Source organism: Notolepis coatsorum, assembly GCF_963971535.1.
Source record: "Notolepis coatsorum genome assembly, chromosome: 10".
NCBI classification, from domain to species: Eukaryota; Metazoa; Chordata; class Actinopteri; order Aulopiformes; family Paralepididae; genus Notolepis; species Notolepis coatsorum.
The window spans coordinates 48,778,524-48,802,387 of NC_140174.1; the positions used below are offsets into that span (position 1 = coordinate 48,778,524).

General features: G+C 45.2%; 1 protein-coding gene across 2 annotated transcripts in view; it reads left to right on the forward strand.

The window, feature by feature from the left end:
- The window catches only part of LOC311236070 (uncharacterized protein), a 182,557-nt gene that overhangs the window by 37,844 nt on the left and 120,849 nt on the right, over window positions 1-23,864 (forward strand). For both annotated transcript variants that reach the window (XM_084323663.1, XM_084323664.1), the window contains 7 exons: window positions 1,848-2,359; window positions 2,539-2,731; window positions 5,039-5,970; window positions 10,906-11,034; window positions 11,458-11,655; window positions 12,733-12,873; window positions 13,136-13,396. In XM_084323663.1, coding sequence (XP_084179789.1) covers window positions 1,848-2,359; window positions 2,539-2,731; window positions 5,039-5,970; window positions 10,906-11,034; window positions 11,458-11,655; window positions 12,733-12,873; window positions 13,136-13,396 — 2,366 coding nt within the window. The remainder of the gene's footprint in view (window positions 1-1,847; window positions 2,360-2,538; window positions 2,732-5,038; window positions 5,971-10,905; window positions 11,035-11,457; window positions 11,656-12,732; window positions 12,874-13,135; window positions 13,397-23,864) is intronic.

The window sequence follows — 23,864 nt, forward strand, 5'->3', positions numbered from 1 at the left end:
AACAAAACACTTTGCTTTCATGAAATATTGTAAGCCTTCATTTGAGGCTTTATAAAAGCAGCACAATGAACACAAATCTGTCAGTGCCGAGTCCGACCTCATCTTAAATAACAAACAGCATTGCTTGTTGTAGTTAACAAAGAGAGGCAGAGTTGATTTTGCAAAAATATATATATTATATATTTTTTTAATAATAGAATTTTATTTTCATATTCGAATCCCATGCCCATCGAACTAAGCTTCGAAGTATTTAAGACAGCCCTATTAAATGGACTGTTATATCTTATTAAATTGTGGACATTTATTCATTCCCACTTATTAGACACTATTTCTGATGGTAAAATGAGCGTACAAAGCAAAATACAGAATTCTGAAAAAAAAAAACGGAATTTGGAAAAAAAGAAAATGGAATTTGGAAAAAAATAAAACTGATTTCATATGGCTCTACGCGTCTGGTTTGATGCAGCCCACAAATGGCTTTTCTGGTGTTGACCGAGTTTTCTGCAGCGAAGATTTTTGCTGTGATATGATTGGACAAATTCTATTTTGGGGCGTTGTTTAGCGACAGGTCTATTGTCTTTAACAACTGTTGGTATCGTTGTCTCGACCTAATCTAAACTTCAAATCTGCAATATCCGGGCATTCGGCATCAACTGTTGGATTCTGGGTGTGATCAGCCTGTAATCAACTCGTCACCTGTGGTTCCGTGAAGTCTCTGCATTGTGTTGTTTATACTCTTACTTATCATACTGGCTGTCACACGCTAGCTCACCCCCATTGGTACTGTACATCCGTAAGCAGAAGAATCAACACTGGAAACGTGATACCTTTCCTTGAAACGTTATGTTTATTCCATAAACATATCCTCAAGATGGAAACAGTTCTGAAAGTCTTTGAAAAGTCTATTAAATTCATTATTATATCGATCTCTCCTGTTATCAGCTCGATGGTTTGTTGCGGCCCAGTGGTTAGCCAAAAGCCTTCCCTGTTAGCCGAAGCTAGCTATCTCGTGGCTCCAGAGGTATATTCCCTTCCCCTGGAGCTACAGCTGCTGTTTCGAAACGCTCGTCTGCTTGTCTGGTTCGTCTCCTAGTCTGACTCAAACCGGAAGAACTCGCAACTATAAAGTATATTCCTTAGCAACGGCTGCTAGCCCATAGCAACCCCACCCTATCTCATCACTATAGCAATGGCTTCTCCCCTCCCTAGCCGACCAGCTATATTTGTTGATGCTAAAGCACCTCGGCTGATGACCTCGGTGCTGCTGGCTGCTATCGCTCCCACAGAGCCTGTGCCCAGACCTTGTCTGTCTTTGGTTCCAAAGTTCAACACACGATACAATGTTTTAACTAATATCTCTATAGATATGTACTTTACCTACATGTTATAACCCTTTAGACCTACAACGCCTGCTAATAATGCATTATATATCCTGTATATATACACACAAATGTGTTTCCCCGGTTTCAATGGGATAACACACAGAGATGTATGTCTCAGCGTTTACAGTTTAACAGGGTTAAACTGATATCTATAGGTTGTTATAACCAAAAATGAAAACCATTGATTTCATCAAGTGGCTTAAACGAGGAAATATTGTGCACTTCACACGTTTTTATAATTGTTTTGTCGAAACCGGAAAGCCTGTAGCCTGTACTTCCTGTACTTTAGGAGGCATATCTTGTCCAGCCTAGTTGTTGTGTAACCTTTTCAGTCTGGTTAGTCTGGTTAGCATCAGATTTGGTTCCATTACTTGGGCTAAATTAAGCCACAGATTATTCATGGACCAGACACTTCTGATTCACCGTGTGTTTGCACTGATGGAAATATTTTCTTCCCCTTATTAGCATCACCAAAGATGGGGATGGATCTGGACAGAATAGTGGCCATGATGAAGAACCATCGAGAGGGGATTCCCCTGAGGAAGCTCTCCGTCGTCTACGGCCAGACTTACCACCAGAACCTGACCCTCGCCTCCCTGGGCTTCCAGTCCACGGCCGACCTGGTGGCCTCCCTGGACGAGGACCTGGTTGTGGAAGAGGAGCACGTCTACCACAAGACACACTGGCCTCAGCGGGGGGATAGGCCTTCCGAACCGGCCGCGGGGGAACGCCGTCCAGCCACTCCCTCCAGAGCCACGACCCGATCGGGGAAAGACCCGCCACTAGCTCCCTTTGTATCGAACCTTTCACAGGCCAGCTCTCCACCTTCTGCAGGTATTTCATTTGGAGCTCCTTTAGATTCCGCAGGCCTCTCCTCCACCACCACCACCCGCCCTGCTCCTCTTCCACTCTCCTGCACATCCAAGAGGACAGCCAAGGAGCTTAAGGAAGACCAGCTGCTCCAGAGTGTCAGAGAGGTCGGTAATCGGTTTTCTTTTACTCAAGTATTATTTTATTTTTTTAACATATAATTAAAAATATTTGTCAATGTGTGGATAGATATTTGGGAACAAATATTTCATAATGGTATGTTTTTGCTTGTATCTTTATCTTTGCTTGTGACTGATAATAACCATCACTCACTGCGATGTAACAGGTGATATGTGCCTACCCGTACGCGGCTCAATCACTGGAACAGCTACAGAACTGCTACTTCCTGCGTTTCGGCGCCTCTCTTCCTCTGGAGCAGTACATATCTGTGTACGACAGGGAGACTGCCCGGATACAACCTGCTGCGTCTGGGACGGCAGCGGCAAACCAGGGGACGGCTAGGCCTCAGAAAGCTGCAGGTAGACGGACGCCAGCGCATTAACATGAGGTTAAAGGGGACATGTTGTGTATCTTTTCAACAGGTTTTTATGGCTTCCTTGAAAATGTGTGATGTGGAACAATTTGACCAGATATTATTCACTGAGGCGGACAACAGAGTCTTTGATTAAGCATAGAGTTTACTGACGGAATGACGTGTTGCAACCAGGCTTGCCGCAGTAGCCGGTGATACCTGTGTTACTCTGTGTTCAGGCATCCACCGAGTACTTCACTTGCCCACCGCCCCACCGGTGCTGTTTCAGTAGCGATACCAAGGGTGCTAAACGTGTTATCAAGCTGGTAAATCAGACAACCTTATGAACTGAAACGTGTGGACAGCAGCTATTTTTAGGTTTCACTTTCACTTAGTTTTAACTAAGAGAAAGAAGGATCTAGAGGCGACACGACATGTTACACAGCGATAGCGGAGGATTGGAATTAAACCTTGCAGCAGCGAAAGCTGGACTGGAGAAGAGCTCAGAGGACCAGTCCAGACCAGTAACAGTATGTTTGCGCGATGCGCTGAATAAGGCTGCAGTTACATTGGTCCATCTGTCAATAAACAGATAGAAAAGTGAAGGAAGGTATTACTGTCCGTTTGTTTATTTTTTAATTAGAACCTAACGTCAACTCTGTCTGTCCAACAAATGGATACTGATCATTGAAAATAGATTAAAAACAGATGTAGATGGACAGACACGGAAGAACCGCACAATGTTAAAGATCAAAGTAAGCGTTCTACAGATATTGAGCGTGATTTAGTAAAACCGGTGTTGTCGTGAGTTTATTAGTCATGGGAAATTCCACATCACCATGGCAACAACCTTAGTTGCAACACACAGAGACCTTGGTTACAACAATGGCCTAGATCTCTAACAAATTGTGAGCTAACAAAGTATTTATACAGGAGAGTAGACAAAACAAGTGGAGCGTTGATGTACATAATATGAATTCTAGATACGTTGTTGATATGATGTGTTGTGTGTACATATGTGTGTACAAGTTGATGTGTAGAGAGTGGGGGGGGGTAGAGTGTTGTAGATAGATATGTCTGGGAGTGAAGGCTATGTGTATGCGATCGTGCGCACACGCGTGTGTGTAATAGTAAGAGAGAGAGGGAGATATAGTGTGTTTGTGCATGTGTGTGTGTGAAAGAGAGAGAGAAAGAGAGTGGTGTGTTGGTAAATCATCCTATCGATGTGGAACATGTTTGTTAAGTCCTTGGCAAAAAATTCAAACTAGTTCTAAATCTAATTTAAAGGAACACACCAACTTTTGGGGATAATTAGCTTATTTTCCATCTATCCTGGAGCAGATACATACCATTTTCTTCTCTGTGCATGCATTAGGCTTAGGGAACAGCCGCACTGTTAGCCTAGCTTAGCGTCATTCATTGGAAGTAGGTGTGCCAGTGTAGCCTAGTTCCCAACAGTCACAAAATACATTCCAAATACAACTCCAAAACGTTCCTGTAAACATGTTGTGACCTGTGTAAAATAGTTCCGAGTATATATCTGCTTAGAAAACTAAAATGAAAAAAAAAAAAAAATATCTCTCCACGTGGTAAATACACAGGTCACAACATGTTTACAGGAACGTTTTGGAGTTGTATTTGGAGTGTATTTCGTGACTGTTGGGAACTAGGCTACACTGGCACACCTACTTTCAGTGAATGACGCTAAGCTAGGCTAACGGTGCGGCTGTTCCCTAAGCCTAATGCATGCACAGAGAAGAAAAGTGTATGTATCTGCTTGTCTAACTCCAGGGTAGATGGCAAATAAGCAAATTTCCCCAAAAGTTGGCGTGTTCCTTTAAATTATAACATTTTTCAAGGACCTCTTGCACTCCTTGTACTGAACACAATGTGTTTGGTGGATGTAGCACACGCCACATTATTTTCTTCCCCTGCCTGGCTAATAATGGGTAAACATTATTATAATTATTTTACAAACCGGGCAGTACATTAGGTAAGCAGTGTTCCTGGCTCCAAAAAGCACAGCTAAGCTGATTGATTGATCAAAGCTCATTCATAGCTTGTGTTCCCATTGTGACATCATTGAGGGGAAGCGATTCTGAACAGCTTGTTTAGGCATGTTCATTTGAAGACTTCAAAACCTTGGCCCAACGGCGAGTAAATACTGTAATGCCATTTTCCACGCAGCACCTAAATAATATTGCAGGCTGCCAAATCCATAATACAATTTATAATTCTCATCCTAAATTTGTTCTGAAATGCAAATCATAATCCTTTCGTCTTGTTTGACCCCCCACTCCATTTCCTCTCATAGCTATTCCAAAACAGCAGAAGAAAGGCCAGAAAGAGACCGTTCCAAACCCATCCAAAGTCACAACCAAGCCCTCATCAAACACCTTAGCAGGGCCCTCATCAAACATCGCTCCATCATTCACTCCACCTCCACCCTCGTCACCTTTACCAGGATGGACACCACTTGTCCAACACACACCACTTGTCCCTCACACACCACTTTTCCCTCACACACCACTTGTCCAACACACACCACTTGTCCCTCACACACCACTTCTCCCTCACACACCACTTGTCCATCACACACCACTTGTCCCTCACACACCACTTGTCCAACACACACCACTTGTCCAACACACACCACTTCTCCCTCACACACCACTTGTCCAACAGACACCACTTCTCCCTCACACACCACTTGTCCCTCACACACCACTTGTCCAACAGACACCACTTCTCCCTCACACACCACTTCTCCCTCACACACCACTTGTCCAACACACACCACTTGTCCAACAGACACCACTTCTCCCTCACACACCACTTCTCCCTCACACACCACTTCTCCCTCACACACCACTTCTCCCTCACACACCACTTCTCCCTCACACACCACTTGTCCCACCGAAGCCAGTCGCCACAGCACGCGCGTCTAAGTCTGGATTCCTTGCTCTTGGAGGAGGCGTGAAGCTGACCAGGCGTGAAGTCAAGAAGAGGTGGAGGCTGAGTGACGAACGCAGTTCCCCCGTCTTCACGGACGCCTACCATGCACAGCTGAGGGAGGTCCACGGGGCTAACGTGCGGGCAGCGGAGGCCCGGGAGGAGGAGGAGGAGGAGGAGGAGGTGAAGGGCAGGAGGAGGAAGAGGGCCCTGGATCCAGACACGGTCAACAGCCTGGTGGAGGATGTGATTAGAGAGATCGCTGCAGAGGGAGAACTGGTGACCAGAGAGAAGGTGAGAAGTACTCGTATATATATACACTTCACAGAAGTACTGAAGGAATACACACTATATATATACACTTCACAGAAGTACTGAAGGAATACACACTATATATATACACTTCACAGAAGTACTGAAGGAATACACACTATATATATACACTTCACAGAAGTACTGAAGGAATACACACTATATATATATACACTTCACAGAAGTACTGAAGGAATACACACTATATATATACACTTCACATAAGTACTGAAGGAATACACACACTATATATATACACTTCACAGAAGTACTTAAGGAATACACACTATATATATACACTTCACAGAAGTACTGAAGGAATACACACTATATATATACACTTCACAGAAGTACTGAAGGAATATACACTATATATACACTTCACAGAAGTACTGAAGGAATACACACTATATATATACACTTCACAGAAGTACTGAAGGAATACACACTATATATATACACTTCACATAAGTACTGAAGGAATACACACACTATATATATACACTTCACAGAAGTACTTAAGGAATACACACTATATATATACACTTCACAGAAGTACTGAAGGAATACACACTATATATATACACTTCACAGAAGTACTGAAGGAATATACACTATATATACACTTCACAGAAGTACTGAAGGAATACACACTATATATATACACTTCACAGAAGTACTGAAGGAATACACACTATATATATACACTTCACAGAAGTACTGAAGGAATACACACTATATATATATACACTTCACAGAAGTACTGAAGGAATACACACTATATATATACACTTCACAGAAGTACTGAAGGAATACACACTATATATATACACTTCACATAAGTACTGAAGGAATACACACACTATATATACACTTCACAGAAGTACTGAAGGAATACACACTATATATATACACTTCACAGAAGTACTGAAGGAATACACACTATATATATACACTTCACAGAAGTACTGAAGGAATATACACACGTTGTGAACTGAACATACTGTATTTCCGCTAGATGAACGTAATTGTGAACGCGTTCATTCTCTGCACTCTATCACAGTATAACTTTGTTCAAAAGTGTGCCCGATTTGGGACGGACACACACACACACACGCTCGCGCACACGCACACACACGCACGCACGCACGCACGCACGCACGCACGCACGCACGCACACACACACACACACACACGTGTTGTGTGCGGAGAGAGAGACTCATTATGCGCGACGCGGGCCGCCCCTTCAAGGCAATGGTAGGGGAAACGCTGATAAATAATCACAGTGATGGAAATGCCAGTATTCTGATTGCTGTCTGTGGTTTCATATGGGTTGTGGCAATAATTTTGACAAATAATAGCTTGTAGCAACGTATTGAAAAAAGAACTATAAACGAGTTCATTTTTGAAACCATGAATCAAAATTCAAAAATTTGAATTATGAACTTGATATATTTCAGTGTTTACAGCCTTATCAACCCGCTGTTCCGTGAAGTCTCTGCGGAGTCTGCGCTGTGTTTGTTTTTTTGTTGATGATGGTTATCTTACTTGGAAGTCGACCTCCCCCGTACTGGCTGTAACACTGTCCACCCCGTTAATGCATCCGGGCAAAATAATCAACTCGAAGCGTGGTCTCTTTCCTTGATGGTTATGTTTATTTCATAAACATAAGACTCGTACAAGATGGAACAAGTTGAAAGTCTTTGAAATGTGAAGAAACTAAATTAATAATTCTAATAATCTCTCTTGATGGTTGCGGCCTAGCTCCGTGGCCGAAGCCTGTCCTGTTAGCCGGAGCTGACTATCTGTCCTATTAGCCGAAGCTAGCTTGTCCTCATGGTCGGGGTCTCCCTTCCCCCTCTCCCAACCCTCGTCCGAGAGCTGGGAGTTCCGCTCCTGTCTCGCTGTCATCGCTCGTCTGCTAGTCTGACTCAACCCGGAAGAACCCCCAGCTATAAAGTGTATTTCCCTAGCAACGGCTGTTAGCCATAGCAACGTCTCTCTCTCTCTCTCGCTTGTGCGCTCGCTCTACCCTACCCCCACCACCACTTCTAAGTGATGACCAGACTGCCACAGCACCTCTGTGGATGATGACCTTGGCCAGTGTCTTATCTCTCTCACAGGCCCCTGTCTGTGTCTCCCAGTCTAACTTTAAACACACGTACATAGGAGCTGTTTCCTCAGCGTTTATAGTTTAACAAGTACAGTTTAAACTAATATCTATAGGTTGTTATAACCAAAAATGAAAACCATTGATTTCTTACAAACTGAACTAGTTCATTTTAAAATGTGTGAACTGAACTAGTTCATGTAGAAATTGAACTTTCCCAACATTGTATACACAATACAGTATAGATGTACTTCACAGAAGTACTGAAGGAATATACACACACTATAGATGTACTTCACAGAAGTACTGAAGGAATATACACAGTATAGATGTACTTCACAGAAGTACTGAAGGAATATATACAATACACTATAGATGTACTTCACAGAAGTACTGAGGGAATACACACATTATAGATGTACTTCACAGAAGTACTGAAGGAATAATATACACAATATAGTATAGATGTACTTCACAGTAATGTATGAATGTAATTTTAGTTGCAGCTGAACTGAAGAGTTGTACCCATTAGCAAGGTTGCCTAGCTTGGTTGCCCTAATTACCTAATTACGAGAACCTCATCCTTCACTCTGTCATCTTTCTCTCCCATTACAGAAGCAGAGACCCTGACACTGGTAACGTCGAACCGTCCGACTACTTGCCAGCTGGACCAGCTACCCTCCCCACTCCTCCAGACCATAGCACCAGACATCCTCCCATTCCTAACTGCAACCATCAACTCCTCACTCAACTCGGGGGTGGTCCCCACCTCCCTAAAACAAGCCAGAGTCACGCCGCTCATAAAAAAACCAACCCTGAACCCTACCGTCATAGGCAACTACCGTCCTGTCTCTCTTCTCTCCTTCCTTTCTAAAACACTTGAACGTGCTGTATCCAACCAACTTACTGCTTATCTCTTACAGAATGACCTCCTAGACCCTAATCAGTCAGGCTTCAGGACTGGTCACTCCACAGAGACAGCCCTCATTGCGGTCACAGAGGCACTTCACTTAGCAAAAGCGAAAGGCCTCTCCTCTGTCCTGATTCTCCTAGATCTATCTGCAGCCTTCGACACAGTCAACCACCAGATCCTCCTTGCGGCCCTCGCAGGAATGGGAGTGGCTGGCTCTGCGCTGACATGGCTGTCATCATACCTCAATGACCGCTCCTACCAAGTGTCATGGAGAGGGACCCTGTCGGCCACCCGCCCCCTGCGGACGGGTGTCCCCCAGGGCTCGGTTTTAGGACCCCTTCTCTTCTCCCTCTACACTAAATCACTGGGTAACATTATCACGTCTCATGGCTTCTCCTACCATTGTTATGCCGACGATACTCAACTCTTCCTCTCCTTCCCTCCCTCAGATATCCACGTCTCTGAGCGGATCTCGGCCTGTCTGTCCGACATCTCCGCCTGGATGACGTCCAACTACCTCAAACTGAACCTAAGCAAAACAGAATTGCTCCACCTTCCGGCCAAATCCTCCCCCCTAACCGACCTTTCAATCACAGTCGAGAATGCAGCTGTGACTGCGTCCCCGACCGCCAAGAACCTTGGTGTTGTCCTCGACGACCAGTTGAACTTCTCTGCTCACATCGCAGCGACGACCAGAACCTGCCGATTCCTCCTGAGCAACGTCAGAAGGATCCGCCCCTTCCTGACAAAAGAAGCCACCCAACTCCTCGTCCAATCAACAGTCATCTCCCGCCTCGACTACTGCAATGCACTGCTCGCTGGCCTCCCGGCCACTGCCACTAAGCCTCTTCAACTCATTCAGAACGCAGCGGCCCGCCTGATCTCAAACCTACCGAAGTCGGCCCATGTCACCCCACTTCTTAGGGACCTGCACTGGCTCCCCATTGCTGCACGAATCCGCTTCAAGGCCCTCGACCTAGCATACCGTGCGGCAAAGGGAACCGCTCCCGCCTACCTCCGGTCAATGGTCTCTAACTACACACCCTCAAGACCCCTACGCTCTGCATCTTCTGGCCGCCTCAGACCTACTCCTATCCAAGCTCCGGGAGGGTCATCAAAGAGAAGTCGCCTATTCTCAGTCCTTGCCCCACAATGGTGGAATGAACTACCCACCCCAGTTAGGACAGCCGAATCACGTCCAATCTTTCGCCGTCGACTAAAGACGCACGTCTTCAACCATTTATCTGAATTTAAAAAAAAAACAATAAAAAAAAAATCTAACCCTAACTAACCGTACTGTCATGCACTTGTCCTAATAAACTAACCTACACTGTAGCACTCAACACTTTGATGAACATTGTTGCTCAGCTGATAGAGTTGTGCCCTTCCTGATGGCTTGTCGTACAGAACTTGTAAGTCGCTTTGGATAAAAGCGTCAGCTAAATGACTAAATGTAAATGTAAATGTAAATTACTAGTCAGTGAGAAAAGTGGCCAATTCTGCATCACTGGAAAATGATTTCTCCATTGTGTCTGGATACATTTGTTGTTCCTATTCCACTCTGGCCAGTGGCCATGCTGCTGTTGTCCTTGGGTCTGACACTGCAAAGTTCTGTTTTGAAGCCCCTTAGCCCCCAAGCCAGGATTTTATTTGACCATGTAAATTACTTTACACATACATATTTTTACAAGTAGCTTGCTTTTTTACTGTAAATCAGATCCTAGGTCTACATTATCAATGTAAACAAAACTTTTACAGACACCAAATCTGCACTTTTATCGCAGCGTTGCATAGTATTGCAATATTGAATACTATATTGAATCGTGGACCAGATCATATAATATCGTCAGATTCTTGCCAATAACACATCCCCACCATCTGCCCCTCCTCCCAGGTGATCTCCAGGGTGTGCGTGCTGCTGCAGGTTCCCTCCCTGGAGGCAGGTAGGATAGACCTCCGCTGGCAGGTACCAGCTCTGAAGGACTACTCACGCACCATCAGAGAGATCAACATGTTCATAGAGGTGACACACACACACACACACACACGCACACGCACACGCACACACATTAAAAACAGATCAGCTCAAAGGTGCTTTACTGTAAACGTGCAGGGAAACCATGTGATCCTATTTTATGTTGAGGAGGATATGAGGGCATTACATATACTTAAATTAATTCTGTAATGAACCCTAACGCTAAACCCTAACCTTAACCGTGACACTACAGTAGCTCGTTAAAACGAAATCAGGACATTGATCATGTCCTCATTTGGTCCCCAAATCCCCAAATGTCCTGATTTGGGGATTCTGGTGTTTATTCTCCAAATTGGTCCTGATTTTTCACATAAATGTAACCCCCCCCCCCCACACACACACACACACATACATGCAATATAAAAAAAAAAGGTCCCATCTCATCTGTTGATTGTATTTGTGTCTGGTCAGAGCGCAGAAGCGGTCTCAGCCGTCTGTACCCTGTACGAGCTGGGCCAGTCTCTGGCAGGCCTGAAGGACAAGAAGCGCTACGAGGAGCTGAACCTGGGACCACTCTGCAAACTGCCCCTCATCCACCGCATGTTCAAGATCGACGCGAACACCAAGGATGACGACATTCACCAGATAGCGACCGTGGACATCCTGAGGGTGAGACGGCGACACCGGCGACTACTACTATATCTACATCCGTCTGTGTTCCTAGCTTCTCAGTGTCTATATCTAATGTACAGCTGTCTGTGTTTCCTGGCTTCTCAGTGTCTATACCTACAGTCGTCTGTGTGTCCTGGCTTCTCAGTGTCTATACCTACAGTCGTCTGTGTGTCCTGGCTTCTCAGTGTCTATACCTACAGCCGTCTGTGTGTCCTGGCTTCTCAGTGTCTATACCTACAGCCGTCTGTGTGTCCTGGCTTCTCAGTGTCTATACCTACCTGTGTTTCAAGTTTCTTTATTAGTTGTCATACAGAAATACAGAATACTTTGTATGAAATGCTTCTTTCTGTTTTGCTCCTGAGAGTGTGCTAGTTTCCTGGCTTCTCAGTGTCTATACCTACAGTACAGCCGTCTGTGTTTCCTGGCTTCTCAGTGTCGACTCTATACCTACAGTACAGCCGTCTGTGTTTCCTGGCTTCTCAGTGTCGACTCTATACCTACAGTACAGCCGTCTGTGTTTCCTGGCTTCTCAGTGTCGACTCTATACCTACAGTACAGCCGTCTGTGTTTCCTGGCTTCTCAGTGTCTATACCTACAGCTGTCTGTGTTTCAAGTTTCTTTATTAGTTGTCATACAGAAATACAGAATACTTTGTATGAAATGCTTCTTTCTGTTTTGCTCCTGAGAGTGTGCTAGTTTCCTGGCTTCTCAGTGTCTATACCTACAGCCGTCTGTGTTTCCTGGCTTCTCAGTGTCTATACCTACAGCCGTCTGTGTTTCCTGGCTTCTCAGTGTCTATACCTACAGGCGTCTGTGTTTCCTGGCTTCTCAGTGTCTATACCTACAGCCGTCTGTGTTTCCTGGCTTCTCAGTGTCTATACCTACAGCCGTCTGTGTTCCTGGCTTCTCACTGAGCTATACGTGTCTCGCTTTATTCTGGGCAACTATAGCTTTGATAATTTTTTTGTACTGCATTCAAGGAGCGTCATATTGACTCCCATTCTCCTTTAGTTAAAAACACAAAGGGCTTCAGTCATGGTGTACTTCGCATGTGTTTTTTCTCTGTGTGCGTAGAGCCTCCGCTGCTTCAGGAAGAAGGTCACCAAGCCCAAAATAGATCTGGCGGAGTTTATGAAGCACCTGGCCGACCAGTACAACTGTGAGTCCCCGTACGAGCTGGGCATCCGGATCGAGAGCGTGGGCCTGGCCATAGCGGTGAGAGGTCACCTCCAAAGATTTAGTTTATCATTATGATTACCTGGTATGCTTACTTTGAGAAGATGCCAATTAAGTAAAGCCTTTACTTGTAGAGCACCTTTTAAATACAATGCAATAATGTGCTTTAGAAACTCTTCAAATCTAAATAAAACAAGGACTCTATAAGGACTCTTAAAAGTATTCATTGTACCAAGCACGGATTGTACCATTAACACTAATTAATTTGACACCTTGGTCAACATCGCTCCTCCCTCTTCAGACCCTACAGAAGGTGGGTGTCTGTGAGCACAGCTACTTGGAGCGAGCCAGGCTGGCCATCCAGAGAGAGCTGGAGGAAGAGGTCATGGAGAGGATGTGGAAGATGAAGAAAAGCGTGATGGAGCCGGCACAAGGCCCCGTCCTCTTCTCCTCAATTGGCTGCTCTGAGATCAGGAAGAAGTACGTCTCCATGATGGCTTCGGAGGCCGTGCTGGAGGTCTTCACCAACGCAGCAGACGTCTTCAGCCCCGGGATGGCCAAGGTGGGTGGCAGACACCAATCTGGCCATTGGCCGATGTATAATTGCTCCTTCCTGTCCCTTGAGGCTTCACATTCCCTTTTGGTTTTCACAGCAGAAGAGTGTCTGACGTCTAGAAATCACAATTCTTCCCTTGTTGCCAAATATATTACCCTATATCAGAATCTTATTTGCAGTACACAGGCAGCGGTTATGAAATCCTTGTGTAGAATGTATTGTTCCAGAATCACAGGGCTATCGCAACCCTGTTTAGTAGGGCCAGGTAAAGATATAGAAAATACAGACGTCTCTAGTTTGCCTCCCGTCCTACAGACGTCTCTAGTTTGCCTCCCGTCCTACAGACGTCTTGCGCCAAGTTTCTGTTTAACTACGACGGAAACTCAGTTGACCAAATTATATCTTTTGACAACAATGGCAGGTGCCGAAACCCCCTGAAACCAGCGGCATCGAGCCCAATTGAATCGATATCGATATAGAATCGAATTGAATCGGGGGTGATCAGTGTCAATACCCTGCCCCGCTGATCCTAGATCAGTGTTTTAAATGCTGGCTTCATTTTACTGCCTGAAACAGTTCTTCTTCTACATTTACATTTAGCTGACGCATTTATCCAAAGCGACTTACAAGTTCTGTACGACAAGTCATCAGGTAAAAAAAAAAGCATGGTAAAGACATGCTAAGGTCCTGCAATAGTGCAATACAGTGTTAGCTACGGATGAGGCACTGGGTCTTATGTACACTACTATACAATACAATATACAGTTATACTATATATCCTTATGCTATCTTGCTACAGTATATCCATCTATTTACTATACAAGAACCACTCCCGTTTTTTTTTTTTTTTTTTTTTAATGAGACCTTTTCATTGTGTAAAGTGACCATTGAGTGTGTGCGTGTGCAGCATGTGTGTGTTCATGCGAAAGTGTCTGTTAGTGTGTGAGCGTATACAGTATGTGTGTCGTGTGTGTGCTCATGTGTGCTTGTGTGTGGAGAGTTCAGTGTTCAAGACTCTGATGGCCTCGGGGAAGAAGCTGAGCCGAAGTCTCTCTGTCCTAGTTGCTGGTGTGCGCAGGCGTTTGCCTGACCTCAGCAGCTTGAACAGGCTGTTGTTAGGGTGGTGGTGAGGGTCTTTCATTATTCTGCAGGCTCTGGATTTGCACCTCTTGTTATATAAGACCTGCAGGGGTGGTAGTGCAATACCCGTAGTACGCTCAGCTGAGTGCACCACTCTCTGTAGGGCAGGGGTCTCAAACTCGCGGGCCAATTGCGGCCCGCTGGATGATATTTTGCGGCCCCCTACTTGACATCAAAGTTTAGTGTTAGTGCGCCCCGCACGCAACTTTTTGCAGAGTCGTTGTGCCAGTTGGACGTTTTATTTATTTGATCACTTGTAGGCTACCATAGTACAGGCTCATGACAGCAACGTTACGTTAGTGACTTGGTTGAAACGTGGAAAATATATCCTGTCACCCAGTGCAGTGCGTATGGCAGGCATCCTCAAAATTCTCCACTATCTCCTCTGCAAGTAGTGCTCTGCATGTCCGGCTGCACTGCTCCACTGTCTGTGTCTGTGTACTGATTAGGAAATAAATAATAATTTTTATTTTAAATAATTATTTATTTTAACAATAGGCACATATATATATATATATATATAATCAGGTAACAACAAAACAACCAAAGCAATAACAATATTGAAACACTTTTTTTATTGTATTATCAGAGTAATACTGTGTGTGTGTGTGTGTGTGTTATGGCTGGATGCTATGGTCTACAATTTATATTGCGGTATAATTTGAAGTATAGACGGTAACGGTATATATCACGATTAGGGCTGTCAGTTTATCGCGTTAATTAGATTAATTAATTACACAGCAAATTATCGCGTTATGAAAATTGACGCAAAATTAATTACAGCCGACCTATATTTACTTTAGACAAGTGGCAAATCGGTGCGCTTTTATTTTGAAATCCACGCTTGAGTTGGGCGTATTAAACTTGGCCCATTGAATGACCCGTAGCCTACTTGATCGTCACTTCACACATGCGTCGTCTATCAAACAAAACAAACACACAAAGGAATTAGCTCAGCTGGAACAAGATGTCAGCATCACCCGAGGCGATACTCCTGGGACCTATGAACGGCAAGTTCAATTTCAAAAAGAATATAGATGGGACAGTAAACAAGACCATTGTAATATGTAGCTTATGTCAAAAAGAATTTGCGTATCACCGAAGCTGCTCTAGTCTAACGTATCACATGAACGCTAAACATGTCCAGGCAAGTTGTTCGAGCAGCTCCAGTGTAGCTAACGTTAGCTCCAGAGCAACTCGCACGCTTCGTCAAACCACTCTTGGAGAATTACCGTTAGGCAAACGGTTGAGTAAATCCACCACAGACAAACTAACCAACAGCGTCGCGAAGTGGATAGCAAAATATTGTAGGCCAATAGCTATAGTGGAAGATAAGGGTTTAGCGGAGTCATTTCGAATAGCGTCGTCTGACCCAAATTACAAGCTACCCTCGAGAGCTACAGTGATGAAAAGGATCCACAACATGTATGACACAGAGAGGGAGGCGAGGGAAGAAGTGTTGGCACGGGCTGGCCCAATGGCCCTAACGGGTGATCACTGGACGTCGGTGGGCAATCATAATTATTTGGGTGTCACAGTGCACTTGATCGATACTGAGTGGAAACTGCAATCATTTGCATTAACGGTGACCAAAACTGTGGGCCGCCATTTCGCCGATGCGTGTGCTGAACAGTTCAACACCGTAATAGAGGAGTGGAATATAAAAGATAAAGTCACATCTATTGGGACTGATTCCGCCCGTAATATGATAGCAGCAGCGCGCTATATGCCGTTCCAGCACATGCCATGTGCTGCACACGTGCTGCAAAGAACCATCACAGTCTCCCTTGAGGACAGAAGCCTTGACACCACCCTGGCAAAGTGCCGCAAGATTGTAGGCCACTTCAAGCACAGCCCTGCCAGTACAGAAGAACTGCAGCAGCAGCAGACTGCCCTCGGACAAGCAAAAGAGCCCATGATACAAGATGTATCCACAAGGTGAGACTGTTTAACTACCTGTTGTATGCTTAGGGTAAATTTAGTGTGTGTGTGTGTTTATTTCTTTGTATTCTGTACAATTGCATCATGCTGCATTAACAACCCCCAGTGGGACTAATAGTTATTTTATTGAATTGGAAGGTGGAATTCGACACTGGCCATGATCTCACGGTACCTGAGGAACCAGGAGGCTGTGACTGCCACTTTGGCCCAACAGAACCACAAGCTGTCCATGCTGACCCCCACAGAGTGTGACAAACTGAAGAAGCTGGAGCTTGTACTTGAGCCCTGCAGGTAAGTGTCTCTCCCTCTCTCTCTCCCCCCATACACCCCCCTCCTCTCTCTCTCTCCCCCATACACACACCTCACACCCCACTCTCTCTCTCCCATACACACACCTCACCCCCCAATCTCCCCATACACACACCTATCTCTCTCCCATACACACACCTCACCCCCCCCTCTCTCCCCCATACACACACCTATCTCTCCCATACACACACCTCACCCCCCCTCTCTCCCCCATACACACACCTATCTCTCTCCCATACACACACCTCACCCCCCCCCTCTCTCCCCCATACACACACCTATCTCTCCCATACACACACCTCACCCCCCCCTCTCTCCCCCATACACACACATATCTCTCTCCCATACACACACCTCACCCCCCCCCTCTCTCCCCCATACACACACCTCACCCCTCTCTCTCCCATACACACACCTCACCCCCCCCCCTCTCTCCCCCATACACACACCTATCTCTCTCCCATACACACACCTCACCCCCCCTCTCTCCCCCATACACACACCTATCTCCCTCTCATACACACACCTTCACCTCTTTCTCTCTCGCTCTCTTGTTTCACTGCAGGTATGTGACTGAGCTCCTTGGAGGGGAAACCTACGTCTCATGCTCTGTGGTGCTCCCCGCACTCTGCCACCTAAACCGCATCATGGACCTCAACGAGGAGGATCCGGGCTACATGGTAAAGTTCAAGGCCAGCTTCACGAAGGACCTGGACGCACGCAAAGCGACCCTCAACAACAGATGGCTGAAGCTGGCTACAGCCCTCGACCCGCGATTCAAGGACTTGAAGAGCGTACCAAAGGACGAGAGGGATGAGGTGTGTGTGTGAATGAGAAGACCAGTGTTAAGTCCTTAGGCTGTCATGAAAAGTCCTATGCAACTAATTAATTGTCCCTCTTATTAGGTGTGGACCTGGCTTAAAGAGATGCTGCCAGGACCAGAAGCAGACAAAGCTGCTCCACAAGCCACAGAGGACGAGCCACCAGCGAAGAGGACCCTCCTCCTGCTGTCTTCAGACTCTGATTCAGATGAAGTCAGGGTACTGTCAGGACAATTAGACCTCTACAAAGCTGAGCCCAGCATCGGAATGAATGACTGTCCACTGGAGTGGTGGGCAGCTCACGCAAAAGCCTATGGACAGCTGTCTCCTCTTGCTCGCAAATATCTGGCTACTCCTGCTACCTCTGTGCCATGTGAGAGGCTATTTTCACTTGCAGGTCACATAGTCCAAAAGAAGAGGGCAGCCTTACTCTCAGACAATGTAAACAAGCTTGTTTGTCTTAGCAATTGGCTCAAGGAATAGATTTGTCATGCATACAGTAGACCCTGCACTAGACCCTGCACTAGACCCTGCAGTCATGCCCCAGACCCTGTAGTAGACCCTGTAGTCATGCCCCCAGAAACTGTAGTAGACCCTGTAGTCATGCCCCCAGACACTGTAGTAGACCCTGTAGTCATGCCCCCAGACACTGTAGTAGACCCTGTAGTCATGCCCCCAGACACTGTAGTAGACCATGCCCCCAGACACTGTACTAGACCCTGTAGTCATGCCCCCAGACACTGTACTAGACCCTGTAGTCATGCCCCCAGACCCTGTAGTCATGCCCCCAGACACTGTAGTAGACCATGCCCCCAGACACTGTACTAGACCCTGTAGTCATGCCCCCAGACACTGTAGTAGACCCTGTAGTCATGCCCCCAGACACTGTAGTAGACCATGCCCCCAGACACTGTACTAGACCCTGTAGTCATGCCCCCAGACCCTGTAGTCATGCCCCCAGACACTGTAGTAGACCATGCCCCCAGACACTGTACTAGACCCTGTAGTCATGCCCCCAGACACTGTAGTAGACACTGTAGTCATGCCCCCAGACACTGTAGTAGACACTGTAGTCATGCCCCCAGACACTGTAGTAGACACTGTAGTCATGCCCCCAGACACTGTAGTAGACCCTGTAGTCATGCCCCCAGACACTGTACTAGACCCTGTAGTCATGCCCCCAGACACTGTACTAGACCCTGTAGTCATGCCCCCAGACACTGTACTAGACCCTGTAGTCATGCCCCCAGACACTGTACTAGACCCTGTAGTCATGCCCCCAGACACTGTACTAGACCCTGTAGTCATGCCCCCAGACACTGTACTAGACCCTGTAGTCATGCCCCCAGACACTGTAGTAGACACAGACACTGTAGTAGACCCTGTAGTCATGCCCCCAGACACTGTACTAGACCCTGTAGTCATGCCCCCAGACACTGTAGTAGACACTGTACTAGACCCTGTAGTCATGCCCCCAGACACTGTAGTAGACACTGTACTAGACCCTGTAGTCATGCCCCCAGACACTGTAGTAGACACTGTACTAGACCCTGTAGTCATGCCCCCAGACACTGTAGTAGACACTGTACTAGACCCTGTAGTCATGCCCCTAGACCCTGTAGTCATGCCCCCAGACACTGTACTAGACCCTGTAGTCATGCCCCCAGACACTGTACTAGACCCTGTAGTCATGCCCCCAGACACTGTAGTAGACCCTGTAGTCATGCCCCCAGACACTGTAGTAGACACTGTACTAGACCCTGTAGTCAGTATATTAATATTTGAATAGTCATATTTGGCACTATATCGTCGAGTTGGACGTAGTCTATTAAGCTAATAATAGTCTGTTAATATATAGTGCTTCGTGCGGTGAGAATACTACCGTAGTCAGTACCCCATCGTTTCGGGCAGAGAACTGGCTGCTTATCCAGGGTGGTTGACCCCACGTGAAGCTGCACCCGAGGAGCCCCAGAGCCGACGAGCGAGTGGACCTGTATACCGGATTATTCTGCCGACGACAGCCCGCCTTCCCAGGCACGGATTATGCTTTGTATACTTTGATTATTCCATGGATAAAGACCCCCAGACACTGTAGTAGACACTGTACTAGACCCTGTAGTCATGCCCCCAGACACTAGCTTGCTGTGGGCTGTTTTGATTTTTGAGGATACTGTAGCTTAGTGTAAACTGTTATTGGCTGTATCAGCAACAAATGTTACCTTATTGAGAGGTATGTTTTCATTCATTTTATTTTATTCAATTTAATAAAATTGATTTCTAAAGCATTCTTCACTTGCAGGTCACATAGTCCAAAAGAAGAGGGCAGCCTTACACACAGACAATGTAAACAAGCTGAAGCTTGTTTGTCTTAGCAATTGGCTCAAGGAATAGATGTCATGCATACAGTAGACCCTGTAGTAAACCCTGCACTAGACCCTGATTTTTGAGGATACTGTAGCTTAGTGTAAACTGTTATTGGCTGTATCGGCAACAAATGTTACCTTATTGAGAGGTATGTTTTCATTAATTTTATTTATTTATTTATTCAATTTAATAGAATTGATTTCTAAAGCATTCTTCACTTGCAGGTCACATAGTCCAAAAGAAGAGGGCAGCCTTACACTCAGACAATGTAAACAAGCTGAGGAATAGATGTCATGCATACAGTAGACCCTGTAGTAGACCCTGCACTAGATCCTGCAGTAGACCCTGCAGTAGACCCTGATTTGAGGATACTGTAGCTTAGTGTAAACTGTTAGCTGTATCAGCAACAAATGTTACCTTATTGAGAGGTATGTTTTCATTTTATTTATTTTATTTATTTAATAAAATTGATTTCTAAAGCATTCTTCTTGGTGTATTTAATTGATCAGTCACCTGCCACAATAATGTAATGTCCTTGAATTTTAAATATTTATATGAATATGAAATATAAATATGCGATTAAAATGCGATTAATTAGATTAATTAATTACAAAACCTGTAATTAATTAGATTAAAAATTTTAATCGCCTGACAGCACTAATCACGATATATTCATTTATCTTAAAATGTCTATATAAATGCTTCTGAAGGGGTAAAACACTGGTATGGCAGCTATTACTGTACTCTTGTATTACTAGGACATATTTCACATAGTACAGAGGTATTTTAAGAACATTTATTGTGCAAAACTGCAATAGAAAATGCAAAACCTTTTCTCAAGTGTCTGCTGGCAGGTAATGCATATCTTGGATCGTGTTTTGACCATGTCTTTAAATCCCTTTCTATCGACAGTTTGAAGGAACCATGTCCTTACAAAAGTAAACAGTGACAGCGTTTGTTATGTCGGTCCACTGCTGGCTTTTTTTGTCATTGTTGAAACATAATAATACAAATTTAAAGAATATTCTGTTACAGCTGCTGACCTATACTATAGCTAATGTCCATCAATATATTCCTTTGGAATGAAATAGGTTCAAGAATCGAATCAGGATTGTTAGCAGAGAGAGAGGGAGGGGGAGGGAGAGAGAGGGAGAGAGAGGGAGAGAGAGAGAGAGAGGGAGAGAGAGAGGGAGAGAGAGAGGGAGAGAGAGAGAGAGAGGGAGAGAGGGAGAGAGGGAGAGAGAGAGGGAGAGAGGGAGAGAGAGGGAGAGAGGGAGAGAGAGAGAGAGAGAGAGAGAGAGAGAGAGATGCTAGGAGTAGCCAACGTCAGCTTGCTGAAGCTACATCAACAGGCTGCTAGGAGTGGATCTAACTAGTGATGCACGATATATCGGCCGCCGATATAATATCGGCCGATATGGCCGTTTTTGTACACATCGGTATCGGTCCGATATCAAGATAGGGCCGATATTTAATAAAAAAAAAAAAAAATCTTTTTTTTCTTCTTTTTACATGTTTTGGCCTTAAATAGTTTCAAAATATCAGTCATTTCTGAAAATAAGTTACAAAAGTAAAAAAAAATTATGCGTTTTGGAAAATAGCTCTTTATTTGATTATCATAAAAAAGTGTTTTCTATACAGAGATATCGACATCGGTAAATATCGGTATCGGCCAGAACAGCAATATTAATATCGGTTATCGGTATCGGCCACAATTTTCACATCGGTGCATCACTAGATCTAACGTTAGCTTTCTGAGGCTACATCAACAGTTAACATTACTTTTTTTTTTTTTTATCCACTTTTTCTCCCATTTTTCTATATTTTCTCCCATCCCAATTTCGTATCATCCAATTCAACCCTCCCCTGTCACGAACGCTGTTTCTTGCCTCCCACAAGCCGGCTGCAATGTGGACTAAGTCATACATAGCACAAGTCCCCTCCGGTACTTGAGGTAACAGCAGTCGCATCTTTTCACCTGCGCAGCTCGATCTCTCAGTGTCGAGGAGTAACGCGTGGGAGGCTCACGCTGCCCCCGACACTTCCTGATTCTACTGCGCAGGCGCACCAACCGACTTGTAGGAGTCGCTTGTTCACAACGTTCGATCCCCACCCTTCAGTTTTCCCTCCCCGTAATACGGCCAATGTGTATTACTGCGGACGACCAGCTAAACTGAAAACAATGTGGAGAGCTGGATTCGAACACGCGAATCCTAGCGTCTCCACACTGGTGGCGAGTGCCTTGCCCACTACACCACCTAGCCGCCAACAGTTAACATTACTTAAGATTTTAGCGCGACGTGGGCATTCCAGAATGGCGAGGATGCAAAGCATGTTAGACCATTGGATCCGTCGCAGAGTTTACATTACACATAGAAACTGCGCGACTCGCGAGAGAAGACATTGTCACACAGCTGTGTGCAACGCAGGGCTGAAGAGCTTGTTTGCTTCTAGAATTGAAGGTCCGCTCTGTTCCGTGTCTATTATGAAATGACAATTGCGCGTTGACACGGCCACTATGCAAAGCCTCTGTGCTCCACGTGCTTAAGCATTCTATATGTTTGCGGGTCTTGTGCAGTGGTCTCGTGGCACTGTCAACTAAAGCGAGCACTACGAAGACGGCGCGCACCATTTGCCAGTGACAGTGATATGCGCACTGACAGTCGGGACAGTTGACATTTTCCAAATAAATCCTCTTCGTCCCCACTGCGTCCCGGGGAGGATTTGTGTTCGTCCCAAATACATATTTGATCGTCCCCGGGACGACGGGACAGTGTTAGTCTCGAGCCCTGATCTACAGGTAGTCTAATCTGCAGGTACTGTACTGTAGCTAGTAACGTCGTTCCCAGTTTTATCTCCGTGAGATTAATGAATGAATGAATTAATGAAAACTTTATTTAACAGATTGCAGAATGGGTACAATACAGTACAGCTCAATACACACAATTGTTAAGGGGATGCAGACCAGAGAAAGACGTTTGTCTTGTTTACATCAGGGTCCCCCATTTTCAATTCATAGTGACATTTATGACATATAATACACAACATATATGACATCATGACATTTATGGCATAGGGACATACATGACAAACAGGTATATAGTACTGTTACATTTGTGACATATACGATATGCAAATATACAGTACCCATAGATCCTGATAGAGAGTATACATATGATGGGGAGGAGACTGTACATTAGGAGGGGGTGGGTGGGTGGGAGAGAAATATACATACGGCGGGGAGGGAATATATACATGCGGTGGGGAGGAGACTGTCTATTAGGAGGTGGTGGGGGGTTTGGACATTTACGGTGGCCAGTTTCGAATTGCAGCCTCCCGTAGGTGCTCTTTAAGAGTGGTTTTGAATGTGGGTAGGGATTCACATTCCTTTACAGCTTTGGGTAGGGCGTTCCACATTGATGTGGCATAATTGCGAAACGTGTTTAGTCCCTTGTTTGAGCCAAATCTGGGTTTAACATGATTTGTTGAGCTTCCTCTGGTGTTGTGGTCATGGTATTCACTGACCTTTGGGAAGTATTTTGACATATACATGGGAACCATAGTCCTATAGTGTATCTTGTAGACCAGGCCCATTGCAAGTTGCTGTACTCTGTCGTCTACTCTAAGCCATCCTAGGTAGTCAAAGTGGGCAGGGGTGAGGTGGGTTCTAGGAGTAAGGTCAAGTAGTAATCTGACCAGTTTGTTTTGTGATGTTTGTAATCTTGTTTTTAGCGCCTTTGAGGTGCTTTGGTACCATGAGGTGCAAGCATAGTCGTCGTACCCTTGAATGAGTGCTCCTGCCAGAGTCTTCAGGGTATTCTTGTTTACCAGAGAGGAGATCCGGTACAAGAATCTAGTTCATTGGTTGACTTTTTTTATTACCTTGGATGCCATTTTGT